Raw genomic sequence first — 13248 nt, forward strand, 5'->3', positions numbered from 1 at the left:
CTTCGTTTTCAGGCTTCGTGGCTCAACTGCCTATGACCACTCCCAGCCCATCACCACGTTCTTTCTCTCCTCTCAGTCTTTGCACATGCTGTTCCCTCTGCCTGGCAACCTCCCCTTTCCCCTGGCTAAACCCTACTCTCAGCTTTGGGTCTCATTCATTCACTGAAGAGGGGGGTAGGCTTTCTTGAATCTCCCATTCTGCTCCTCCTCCTCCAGGCACCCTCAACAACTACCACCATCATCCTTGACTCTGTCTTTAGAAACTTGCAATTTGTGCATTTATTTCTTCGTTTCTTCCGTGAGGCTGAGCTCCTGGAGGTCAGGAACGATGTTGTGATCATTTCCGACTCCCCTGCACCCTGTACCACCTGCTGCACAGTACTCGATACATGCTGATTGAATGGTTCAGTGCCTCAGCCACACCACTCCATCACAGCAACATCCCTAACCCACCATCTTCTTTCTGCCTGGTCAGCCCCTCCCACCTATTTGAACCCCACCACCCAGAACATGCCTTCTTCTCTTAAACCCATTCGCTCACTTCAGGGCCCTTCCCAAGGCCCACTTTCTCTTAGAAGCCATCCTGCCACACCACCTTCCCCTCTCCTGTCTTCCTATCCTCCGTACCCTTGCTGCTGTTATATATGCATCGTTAACACCTTCTGACAAACACTCTTTGGTTATTCTCTAATTGTTTCTAGGGCCTTGGCCTTGACGCTGGGAAGCTATTGGTTACTGAGATCAGGAATTAGGCAATCACAAATATATAGCATATATGATGTCCACCGCTTGTTCAGACATTGCTAGAGGATTACAGCCTACATTCCCACTGAGGGTACCTGAGGTCACAGAATGTCTTTAAACCCAGGCAGCCCCTGCCCAGTTGTCTGGATTATCATGATAGCCAACTTTTTTACTATTCCTAGGCTAGGCGATTGCTCCGGGAGACTTTCCCAAATTTGAGGATGGGGGACGTGAATACCTAGTTATTGAGATAACTGGCTCCAAACTTGAAGATTTAAAGCCATCTTATAAAGAAGTCCTCAAATCACTGGCCCAAGCAGTATTTTATCTACCCTATCACAAGAAGGAACGTAAACTCTAAGTTTAGATGTCGAGGGGGGAAATGGTCCCAGATCCGAGAAGGCCCCAAATTAGCTATCTGGCTTTGGTCCTCATCCCGGAGTGGTGTGCTTACCCTATCTCACCTACGCCCCAGCAGACCGAGAGCATCCTGGTGGCAGTTAGCACAGGCTCATGGAAAAGAAATTTGAATCAGCCACCTCAGCTTGGGGACACGGTAGGAACCAGAATTCTAGGTCTGGGTTTAAACACCAGCCTGGTATTTACAGCTTAAGGTTAAACCGTAAAAAAAAAAAAATCCAGCACCACTTCCCCTGAGCAATAGGCCATCCCCAGGGCCGGGATGGTGGGGCAGGCTCTGAAAGTGACACATGTCGTGGTTTATGGCAATCTAGTGTCCCAGTGAGACATAACCTGCCCCATCTCGGAGCACTCTGGAATCACAACGGCCCTGTGGGTGGGTCACAGCATGGAAAGAATACCGAGTCGGCAGTTGGAGATCTAGTTCTGCTGTGAAGTGGCAGTGTGGCTTTGGGCAAAGTAGCCCCAAAGGCTCCCACTTCCCGTTTCTCACTAGTCGCCAGGCTCTGTGCCAGGTGCCTTGCCTCTTACTCTCCGTGGGGTGTGATTAAGAGCCCAGGTGTCAGACTAACTGGACTGGGTTGGAGACCTGGCTCTGGCTTTATTAGCCTTAGGGAGAAATGACCTGGGATGCTCTAAGATATAGCAATATTGTAATTATAATCATGAAAGGTAACATTTATGTAGTATTCTCCATGTGCTAGGTGCTGGTCTAAGCACTCACATCAACCCCTGAGGCTGGTATTACTATTATTATCCCTGTTTTACAGAGAAGGACAATGAGCTGCAGAGAGCTCTAAGGGACTTTCCCAAGGTCACACAGTCAGTAGGTGGCTGATCGAGGAATTGAACCCAAGACATCCACATTCAGATTCCATGTAGGTGTTAGAATATCCTCATTTGATATATGAAGAAACTGAGTCTCGGAAAGTTGCATGACTCCAACATTGCAAGATTTCTAATGCTAATCTTGGGGTGTTCCCCTTACTCTCTAACTCAGGGCTCAGACTCGATGATGGCTAGAGCTCCTGCCACCCTGAATACTGGCAGTTTTCTCCCAGTGACTAAGGTCGCTCCCTTGCCTGGCCGAGTGTGCAGGAGCAGGTTGAGGCTCCTAAGAGCCAGACATTACCCGAGAGCCATGCATAACTCCTCCCTTTCTCTCCTCTCAGGGTCCCAAGGAGAAGCGGATACTGTCCTCCAGCCCCGGGAGCCGGAACGACCAAGGGAAGAGGTGAGGCTCACCCGTGCCAGCATCTCTGCCCCACTGCCCTTCCTACCTCCACCCTCCCTGGGCCTCTTCGCCTTGGGCACAGAAGCATAGCACGTGGGGCCCACAAAAGGAATTGAATGCTTTTTAAAATCAGAAGGGAAAAAAATTTTTTCTTTAAATATATATATATATAAAATCCAACCTAGGTTATATTTGTTTTAATACCAATGTAATTGTAAAAGGCATTTTAAAATATATTTTATGAAGGAAGGGACCTATGGAGTCAAAAGAAACTAGGGCTGACAAAAATCTTGAGCCCCTACTTGGAAACACACACACACACACACACACACACACTCTCACACTCATGCCTGCAACCATGTGGGCTGGAGTTTACTGAAAACACACTTCAAAGCCATGGCACTGGGAAAGCCCTGAAGGCAGCTTTTCCCCAAACCCTCCACCCTGCAGCCTCCTGGGGAGGGGACATGGGGTTCCTGTCCTTCTTCCCCTTGGCTCTCGTGGGCCTCTGCCTGGCAGTAGTGCCTTAGGGCGCTGACGTTCCTTTTCTTGTAGAAAGCAGCCTAGCAACCCACTGTGCTCATGGCCAGATGGCATTGGGAGCACCCTACCTGTCTTTCTCCAGGCTCTCCCTTCCTGTCACCCCCCACGGCCTCTGCTGGGGACCCTGCGTTCTTCCCAGCCGTCTGGAAAGTCCAGACTGCCCAGGCCCCTGTGGCAGGCGCAGGGCCACCCCTGTTAGGAGCAGTGGGCTGTGGTGCATGGGGACTTATCTCTAACTGGACTTTTAAAAATATTGTCAGCTTTTCTGAGTATAAAAGTTATGCCTGCTCGTTGTAAAATAGACCCTATAGAAATGTAAAAAGTAAAAGTTTGCTGTAATCCTACTCTGTCTCCCTAAAAGAGACCTTCCTCTCCACACGTTGACTGTACTCACAGATGCACACTCCCACACACACCCAGGGGAAGACGCAAGCAATTGTTTTAAAGTAGTGACATTTAAGTCGGGCTAAGAAATAAGTATACTTTCTGTTTTTAAAAACACCAAACACTGTAATGGATAAAGCCACCCTGAACCTGCACTTGGGTCCATTTTTTTTGGGGGGGGGGTCCATTTTTGACCATGCAGGGGCCTGAACGTGACATTGGATTATGGAAGGTCAGTGTGAGAGTGTGAGGGTCCCGTCCAGTCCAGCCAGGAGCCCCTCGGCTCAGAGAGAAGAGGCACACTCACTCCGCCCTCCTCTCTCCCCAGGTACTACCACAGCATGGACTATGAGATGGACCTCACCCCCCTTGAAAGTCCCACGCACCTCATGAAATTCCTGACAGAGAACGTGTCTGGAACCCCAGAGTACCCAGACGTGCTCAAGAAGAATAACCTGATGAGCTTGGACGGGGCCATGCCCTCGCCGGGCAAGGCGGCCGCCCTCCCCGCAGGCCCCAGCAAGCTGGAAGCTGCCCCCGTGGACAGCTACCTGCTGCCCACCAGCGATGTGTATGATAACGGCTCCCTCAACTCCTTGTTTGAGAGCATTCACGGGGTGCCGCCCACACAGCGCTGGCAGCCAGACAGCACCTTCAAGGACGACCCACAGGAGGTGAGGGCCCACCCCGCACCCCTCGCAGCGTCTCCTGGAATGTGCATGCGTGCGCAGGAGAGAAGGCAGAGGTCAGAGCGTGGGAGTCCGTGGGAGAGCGTCCTAGAGCGGAGGCGGGGATGCCACGTACTCTGGGCCAGGTTTGCACTGCACAACCTGGACACCCTATGCCGCAGCCTAGGCTGAGGCCGCAGCCGCCAGAACGTGCTCATTTATCCCCTTTGGATTGTGTTTCTCTGCAGTCGCTGCTCTTCCCGGATATCCTGAAAACATCCCCAGAACCCCCGTGTCCAGAGGACTATCCCAGCCCCAAGAGGTAAGTCGGTCCCTGTGAACTTTTGGCCGCCTGGGCAGTGGGCAGAGACGCACACTGTCCGTAAAGCAGGCATGATCAATGAATGAAAATTAGGGGTGAAGATAAATAAAAGACATAAGGGGATGATTTTCTACATCACTTTCCCGGGCTCAGATCTCGCATCCTCTTAGAAAACCAGGGCTCTGTGGCCTGCAGTCTCCCCAGTGGTTTTGTCACCCCTCAGAGAGCTCTCTGGTTTTCATTATCGTTCAGCAGCATTGTGGCTCAACAAAGCCATTAAAGAGAACCCCAAAACTGTGGAAACTGGGACCCGGGGAAGCGGAGTGATTTACCGAGGTCACAGAGCAGGTCCACACCAGAGCCTCCGGCTTCCTGCCCCACTGCCCTCCGGGGGCCCAGCCTCACTGTGCTCTCCCTCCTCCTCACAGTGACTTTGAGTACACCCTGGGCTCCCCTAAAGCCATCCACATCAAGTCAGGCGAGTCTCCCATGGCCTACCTCAACAAGGGCCAGTTCTACCCCATCACCCTGCGGACCCCAGCAGGCGGCAAAGGCCTTGCCCTGTCCTCCAACAAAGTCAAGGTGCGTTGGTTCTCGAGCAGCTCAGGCAGCGGGTGGGTCGTTCGGGTCAGCCCTGCCTACCAACTGCCCGTCGCCATGGAGTGGAGGACACTGAGGCAAAAGTGCAGGGCCACTGGGGCCAGGCTCAGGGAAGGGACCCAGACACCGGAGGCTGGGGTCCCAGCAATGGCTGTGCTTGCAGAGCGTGGTGATGGTTGTCTTCGACAATGAGAAGGTCCCGGTAGAGCAGCTGCGCTTCTGGAAGCACTGGCATTCCCGGCAACCCACCGCCAAGCAGCGGGTCATCGACGTGGGTGAGAGCCAGCCCAAGCCCCTCTCCCAGCCTCTCTCTCTCTCTCTCTCTGCCCCATCGCTCTCTCCCACGCACCCTAATCAGGCCTTTCTTGCTGCCCCCCCCCCCCCCCCATTCCCCAACCCCCTTTGACCTCTGTTCTGACCCCAGCTTCCTACCTGGACCCTGTAGCCAGGTCAAAATCGGGGGTCTGCAGGGATTTGCATCTGCTGTCTGGAAGCTGTGGCCTCTTTTCTGTGTTGCTTTGGGATAAACAGGGCCTAGGGATCCCCGCTGTGCCAGATAAATAGGCCCCTGGGATGCGGGCCTGCTTGTCTTCATCAGAGGCCTTAGAGGATCGAGACACAGATGCATAAGATAACAGGGCAGGCTGCTGGTGATTTGGGAGGCCTGAGGCCCAGGCTGGCCGGTTCTGCTTTGGGAGCTGGGATGCAGGCTTTGTCAGAAGGTAGAGGGTAGGGGGCAGGCCCTTTGTGTGTGCCACCTGTCCCTTTCCCAGGCCCTGAGATGGGTGGGCGACATAGACCATGCTCAGGTCTCCAGGTTCTGGCTCCATCACTCTTCCTGGTGTGTGGCCTGTGTTACCTCTCCTTCCCGAGCCTCAGTTTCTTCAACTGTCAAATGCAACAAAGCCAGCTGCCCTGCCTGCCTATGGTGCTGCTTCTGCCTTGGGGCAATGTACACCAGAGGGACAATTCAGTGACTTATCTGAGAGGCTGGAGAGCAAAGTGGTTAGGAAGGAACCTGGCTTCAAGAGTCAGACAAAGCTGAGCTACACCTTGCTCTGCCGTTTATTGGCTGCATGACCCTGGGCAAGTGACTAGACTTCTCTGAGCTTCATTTTCTTCATGTGTAAGCTGAATACAGGGGTCCTTGGGTTACAACACAGTTCTGTTCCTATGACAGTGACATAATCCAAATTTTGGGGTAAGTTGAAACACACCCAACCCTAACACAAACAGAACACTTGCGCTTTTAACAGTTCAAAATGGTGTAGGTAAGTGAACTGGGGGACGCCAGCTCCCTCCCTCATAGGTCGTGTTACTGCGTATTCTTCCACCACACGCAACCAAACTAGTTCACCTACGTAGTCCACAAGTACGACGCTGACAGCATAAGCCAAAACATTCATATCTCAGTTTTTTAAGTTTTTATTGGAGTGATCATCATAAACTCAAAATGCCATATGTCCAGACTGTTGTAACCCAAAGACCCCCATATCCATAGTGTCGTTGGTTGTGAGGATTAACTAAGGGCTTGCCTTGTACGTGTTCCTAAATGGTAGTAGAGCTGCTACCATTTCTTCAGTATTCATAGTTCAGTATTAGTAGGACTGGTGCCACGGCTATTACCACCCCCACCTCTACCACGACCACCTCCTCCTCCACCATCACCATCACCATCACCTCCACCTCTACCACCTCCACTACCTCCACCATCACCATCACCATCACTTCCACCTCCACCTCCACCATCACCATCACCTCCACCTCCACCTCTACCACCTCCACTACCTCCACCATCACCATCACCATCACTTCCACCTCCACCTCCACCATCACCTCCACCATCACTTCCACCTCCACCTCCACCATCACCATCACCTCCACCTCCACCATCACCATCACCTCCACTTCTACCATCACCATCACCTCCACCACCACCTCCACCTCCACCTCCTCCATCATCACCTCTACCTCCACCTCCTCCATCTCCACCTTCACCTCCTCCATCATCACCATCACCTCTACCTCTACCATCACCATCACCTCCACCTCCACCTCCTCCATCATCACCATCACCTCTACCTCCACCTTCCTACCTCCACCTCCACCTCCTCCATCATCACCATCACCTCCACCTCTACCATCACCATCACCTCCACCTCTACCATCACCATCACCTCCACCTCCACCTCCTCCATCATCACCATCACCTCTACCTCCACCTTCCTACCTCCACCTCCACCTCCTCCATCATCACCATCACCTCCACCTCTTCCACCTCCACCTTCACCTCCTCTACCACCATCACCATCACCATCACCTCCACCTCCACCTCCACCTCCTCCTCCACCTCTACCACCTCCACCTCTACCTCCACCTCCACCGCCATCATCACCATCACCATCACCTCCACCTCCACCTCCTCCTCCACCTCTACCACCTCCACCTCTACCTCCACCTCCACCACCATCATCACCATCACCTCCACCACTAGTACTACTGTTACTACTGCTGCTTTATCTGAGACATCTAAATCCCAATCTCAATCAAAGTATAATCTTCACCTTAAAACAGGGAAGGCCTTGTCCTAGTTGGCAAAACTAGGAATTGTCTCTGGAGTTTGGGCAGATCTGCCGCCCAGGCTGGACCTCAGTGTTCCCACCTATAACCCAGGGCACAATAACCAGTTTCTTCTCTGGGCTGAAGCATGGTTCTTGGGGGAGAGGATGAAAGTCCCTACCAAGAATGGGGCCCAGCTTCTAAATGTATCCTCCTGATGGTGTCCCCAAGTCTCTTCCCTCCTGACTGTCCTTCTGGTCTCCTGTGGTTTCAGCGGACTGCAAAGAAAACTTCAACACAGTGCAGCACATTGAAGAACTGGCCTACAATGCATTGTCCTTCGTGTGGGACGTCAATGAGGAGGCCAAGGTCAGTGCTGGGCATGCCAGGCTGGGCTGGGCTGCCCGATGTCCCCAGCCCGGGGAGAGGGCTGCCTGCACCTGGGCTTGTGGCTGCTGCTTCTGGGAGCTCCCCGACAGAGGAGGCGGGATAGAGTGGAGAAGCACAGGCTCTCAAGCCAGAAAGGCTGGGCCCGCGTCCCTGCTCTGTGATCTCAGGCCAGTGCTGTGGCTTTAAAATTGGGGTGTAATCATAGCCCAACTGTTTGGCTGACGTGAGGATCATGTGAGATGAGTAAAAGGTTGAGCACAGTCTGGCACATAAGTGATGGCCGTTGTTATTAATCCAATCCACCCATTTACCAGATAGGAAAATTGAGCGTTGTGTGAGGTCACACAGCAAGCTGCTGATGATGCCAGGTTTCCTGACTTGTGGGCCAGTGCACAGCATTGCAGGAGAAATGCTTTGGGGTACAGTTGATGAGGACTGAGATCCCAGTTACCTCCTTTCTTGAGCCAATGGAAAGGAAACAGTAATCTGCCGCCTAGGGTTGTGGAGGAGATTCCACGAGATCCTGCATGTCATGTCTGAGGGATGGGCACGGTGCCAGACCCACCAGGGAGGCTCGAGAAATGGAGCCTCTGGTGATTGTTTTCAGACCAGCAATTAAGCCATTGAGTGCTTAAGGCCAGCCTCGAACTTGTCCTGTGCTTCTGGGCCTCTCTGTGTCTTGTTTTTCTGTTCGGAGAGCTGGGCACTCGTCTGAGAGTCGGGGGGGGGGGGGGCTGGGTGACCCTGGGTCTGTCCCTTCCCCTCCCCAGCCCAGGCTTACCCCATCAGAGCAGTGTTGGTACCAGTTCATGGCAAGGACATTTCTGGCCTTGGACATTGGACAGGCTTGAAGCTAATCCCTGTCTGCGCGCCCGGCCAGGGAGCCCGGAGAAAATGGAGGTGGGGGGCTCTGGAAACACAAAGGGAGGCACAAAGGCAGGGATTATTATTATTCAAACAGCCGCCAGGGGCAGGAGGAGGAGCTGGGGCCTCCCTTCAGGGAGGTGGGGGAAGAGTTTCGTGGGAAGGGAGAGGTGGGTTTCGGCTGGGATTTTCTCACAGCCTCTTAAGCCCCCGGGCTTGGGTCTTTCTCAGGTGTGATCTGGGTGGGGGCTGCGTTAGGGCTGGGCTGGCTGAGGGGGAGGTATGTCTGGCATGTGCCCAGGGCCCCCACGCCTGGGAAGGAAGGGGGTCTGCTCAAGCACCACCCCCCTGCTGTTCAGGTCAGGGTCATTTCCAAGGGAAATATCCCAAAGAACAGGGGCCAGACCGGCACCCTGGAGTGGCATCTGGCCCTGGCACCCCATGGAGGAGTGAGCTTGCCAGGGACTGCCCAGCGGAGACTGCCCCAGGCTGCCCTCCGTCAGGCATCAGCTTTGGGGTGAAACCCAGATGCCCCACTCACAGCAGTTACACATACCTGCAGTCACTACATGCTAAGCCCGCTAGGTGATCCGCACAGCCTCGCCGTCCCTGAGATAGGTTTTATTGTCCCCATTTGCAGATAAGGAAACAGTTCCATGTGGTTAGAGCTCTGGTCCAAAACCACACAGGTAGTGAGTGGCAGAGCCCAGCTTCCACCCCAGGTCTGGGTGGCCCCACGTCTGGGCCCTTCCACTATGCCCCCCTGCTTGACTCCCCCTGGACATAAGCAAGTCGCATCTCTGCTCAGAGCCTCATTTCCTCAGCTGTGAAATGCCGAGCTGGCCGTGGGGTACAGAGAGGCAGTGTCCCACTCTCTGTGGCCTGGGCCAGCAGGGAAGTGGTCTCTTGAAGCTGGGGATCTGGGGATGGGAATTTGGCCCTTCTCCACCTCCTGGCTCTGAGTTGTAGAAAAATGAGGCCCTTGATTTTAAGTCCCTAAGGGACCCTTAATCTCCCTCTTAGGGTCTTGACCCTTTGGGCTGCCCTTGGCAGTCTGGTGTATCGTCCACTGGTAAGGACCTGGGCCCAAACCCTGGCTCCCCCACACCTCCCTGTGTCACCGTAGGGCAGTTGCCCCACCTCTCTGAGCATCAGCTTCCCTTTTGGTAGGAGGTGCCGTTTGCCTTTCAGGGCAGAGGGAGACAAAGGGCGCTCACCAGGCGCACAGTAGGCTCGATAAAGGGGATTGTGGGACAACAGGGCTGGGGACTTGAACAGCTTGTTTATTCAGCTCCCTTGTCTGTCCCCAGGTGTTCATCGGTGTCAACTGCCTCAGCACAGACTTCTCCTCGCAGAAAGGAGTAAAAGGTGTCCCCCTGAACCTGCAGATTGACACTTATGACTGTGGCTCAGGCGCCGAGCACCTGGTGCACCGCGCAGTCTGCCAGATCAAGATCTTCTGTGACAAGGTGACCAGGGCAACAGACCTGTGCTGGGCCCAGGGAGGGAGAAGGCCAGCCCCTGCCAGCCACTCTGGGTGTGTCTGTCTCTGCACTCGCTCTGCACGTCTCTGTGCGTCTCTGCACTTGTCACCCGTCTGCCTTGGTCTCTGTGTGCGTATCTTCATCTCTCTGTGTTCCCTTCTCGCCTCTTTCTGAAGTTCTCTTCTAGATCTCTGTGTCTCTCCATGTCTCCCTTTTCCACCTTTCTCTTTCTTCTCCTTGTCTCCCTCTGACTCCACTTCTCCTGCTTCTCTCTCTCTCTCTCTCTCTCTCTTTCTGTATGACCTTGGGCTGGGGCCGGGCACTGGTACCTTGCCGTTGCCTGGTCTCACTCTGCCGAACGCAGCATCAGAAGGCTGGCCGTATTTATGATGCAGAGCGGCCAGCCTCTCCCAAGACACTTGATCAGCCCCTCCCCTCTCCCACGCAGGGAGCCGAGAGGAAGATGCGGGATGATGAGCGGAAGCAGTTCCGGAGGAAAGTCAAGTGCCCCGACTCCAGCAGCAATGGTCAGTGGGATGAGCGGGGCCTGCGCTGGGCTGGGTTGGTGAAGGGAAACTGAAGACCGGAGGGCGGAGGTTGGGGGCATGGATGGAGGGGCCTCAGGTCACAATGCCTCCCTTTTCCCAGCAGGCATCAAGGGCTGCCTGCTGTCCGGCTTCAGGGGCAATGAAATCACCTACCTGCGGCCTGAGGCTGACTTGGAGACCCCACCCGTGCTGTTCATTCCCAACATGCACTTCTCTGGCCTGCAGCGTCCTGGAGGGGTGAGCAGCCTGGGACTGAGAGGGGGTCTCGGGCCCTGGCTGGGGCCTGCCTTAGCACAGGTCAGTGGGGAACAGCCTGCCACTCAGCCAGTCCAGGCCCCTTTAGATGTTTATGGGTCCTAATCCTTTTATATCAAAACAAAATTACTTTCATTGAATCCAGGATATTTAAAAAATGTATATATATATGGTCACATAACTTCAGTTACCTTTTCTACTTAAAAGAAGAATGTTAACGAGAAAATGGACTTTATAGCCATCAAAATGTTTATGCTTGGAGCTGACGTGGAGGAGATTTCTAGTATCTGAGCCCCAGGTTTGACAGCAGTCATCACAGAGCCCCTCGTGAGCACCCACTGCGCGCCAGGCTCGTGCTTGCCACGCACCATCTCCTTGGACGCTCACAACATCCCTTTGAAGTGGATAGTATTCTCCCTGGATCTGTGGGGTGGAAATTGAGGCGCAGAGACCTCCCAGAGTTCCAGAGGAGGAGGCCGAGCCGGAGCCAGGCCACCTGTTGTCAGAAGCGGTGCCCGGTTCCATGGCTGCACCGCCTCTCAAGCGGGAGCCACTTACTGAGCACCCCGGCCTGCCGGGGGCGCTGGGCCAGCCCTCTGCTGCACTGCGTCCCTCCCCCTCACTGCCACCCTTTGAGGCAGAGACTTAGGATCCCTGTCTTCCAGACAAGGTTGCACAACAAGTCAGTGGCAGAATCAAGATCCCAGAGCCTGTCTACTAGTTTGCTTCTATATTAAACCATTTGACGATTTCGCTCCTTTGAGGTTATAGCTCACCACTGTTTAGGTGGGAATGTTTGCAGAAACAGCCTTTAGGGCACAAGATAGATTACGGAGCTAGAAGAGCAGCCAGTACTGGGGTCGCCCCGGCACACATTCATAGCCCCTTCTCTGTCCGCCATCTTCCCTGCACTGCCCAGAATAGGTGCTGTAGCCACCACAGCACCGGCGGCTGCATTAACCCACTCTTTTCCCAACCAGAGGTCAAGTAGAGGGATGACCACTCGAGATGATGGTCCCTGTGGCCAGTGAACACTACTGGGGGGGGGGGCAGGAAGAACCAGTCTTTGCACAAGTAGCTTGAGAGGGACGCCCCGGGACGCAGAAAGAGCAGGGAACCTGAGTCTGGCCTCTGAATCCTGACTGCCCCCTGCCGGGTGTTACCCCAGGGGTGCCCTGTGCTCCCTGGGCCTCAGTGCCTTCTCTCATGGGACTGCTGATGACTGCCCCAGACAGCACAGGCCAGGGCGCAGGAGGGGTGGAGAGTGCCTCTCCCTTGCTGCCCCGGCCCCCGGGGCCATGCGTGGTGCCAGCCCCATTCCCCGGGGCCGTGCGTAGTTCCGGGCCTTCTGGGCGTGCCGGGGCTCAGGTGGGACTCACGGATCCTGCCAGCCACTCCTCTAGCACCTCCTGAGTGTCACTGAGTCCCTAACTCATCCCACTGGGGCAGGATGCTTTCTCTCAACTCAGGTCTCAGCTCACTTAAGGGTTGTTATCTGAGCAGAGTGGGCTGGAGAGCCACTGAGACTGCACCCCCTCCCCCCAGCCACCGACTGCCCCTCCCAGAGAGCCTCCAGCAGCTGAGGGCCCCTTGGCGCATGTGACGGACACTGTCTTTTCTCTATTCCAGGCGGTGCCCTCGGCAGGACAGGGCAGCTCCAGCAGGTACGGACACGAGCAGCCCAGGGCCGCGCCTCCTGCCTGTTTCCCCCTTTGCACTCCCCTCCGCTGCCCTCCCCCCAAAGCCAAGGGTGGGCCCAGAGGAAGCAGCCGTGGGACGCTGCCCCCAACCCCCAAGCTCCTAGATTTATGCTCCTTTCTCGCTGAAACTGCCTGGGTTTTTATGGGTTTGTTTTATGTGAAAAGCTGGTGAATCTCTGGCGGGACATCAGCTTGTAAAAAGGGAAGGAGAAAGCCTCAGAGATGGCGGTGCAGATCTGGAGAGAGGAGGGGAAGCCATGCTGGAAGACCCTGGGGGGGCAGGGCCCCTCCGCCCCGGGAGGGGAGAGGCCTCCACCCTCCCTCCCCCAGCGACAGGCCCTGCGCCTCCCTCAGCCTCAGCCTAGAAATCATGAGACGAGAAGGACCTGGTGGGGACAGGCTGCTAGGAGGAGGCGAGTGCAGGTGGGCTCTCTGTCAGTGGGCGGCACTTTAGAAGGTCATTTGTTGATATGTCTCTTCACTGTAGACAAGAGGTACTTTTTCATAAGGTGCTTTGACACCAAATTATGTCC

At 54.7% G+C, this 13248-nt stretch overlaps 1 protein-coding gene across 2 annotated transcripts in view; it reads left to right on the top strand.

Moving 5' to 3' along the window:
- The window catches only part of GRHL3 (grainyhead like transcription factor 3), a 34697-nt gene that overhangs the window by 12758 nt on the left and 8691 nt on the right, over positions 1–13248 (top strand). The window contains exons 3-12 of one of the 2 annotated variants that reach the window (XM_066375439.1): positions 2337–2398; positions 3654–3999; positions 4242–4315; positions 4744–4897; positions 5079–5190; positions 7749–7843; positions 10039–10197; positions 10661–10739; positions 10861–10997; positions 12645–12679. In XM_066375439.1, coding sequence (XP_066231536.1) covers positions 2337–2398; positions 3654–3999; positions 4242–4315; positions 4744–4897; positions 5079–5190; positions 7749–7843; positions 10039–10197; positions 10661–10739; positions 10861–10997; positions 12645–12679 — 1253 coding nt within the window. The remainder of the gene's footprint in view (positions 1–2336; positions 2399–3653; positions 4000–4241; positions 4316–4743; positions 4898–5078; positions 5191–7748; positions 7844–10038; positions 10198–10660; positions 10740–10860; positions 10998–12644; positions 12680–13248) is intronic. The other variant, XM_066375440.1, reaches the window with a different exon arrangement.

Source organism: Saccopteryx leptura, chromosome 3 (genome assembly GCF_036850995.1).
Source record: "Saccopteryx leptura isolate mSacLep1 chromosome 3, mSacLep1_pri_phased_curated, whole genome shotgun sequence".
Classification (NCBI taxonomy): Eukaryota; Metazoa; Chordata; class Mammalia; order Chiroptera; family Emballonuridae; genus Saccopteryx; species Saccopteryx leptura.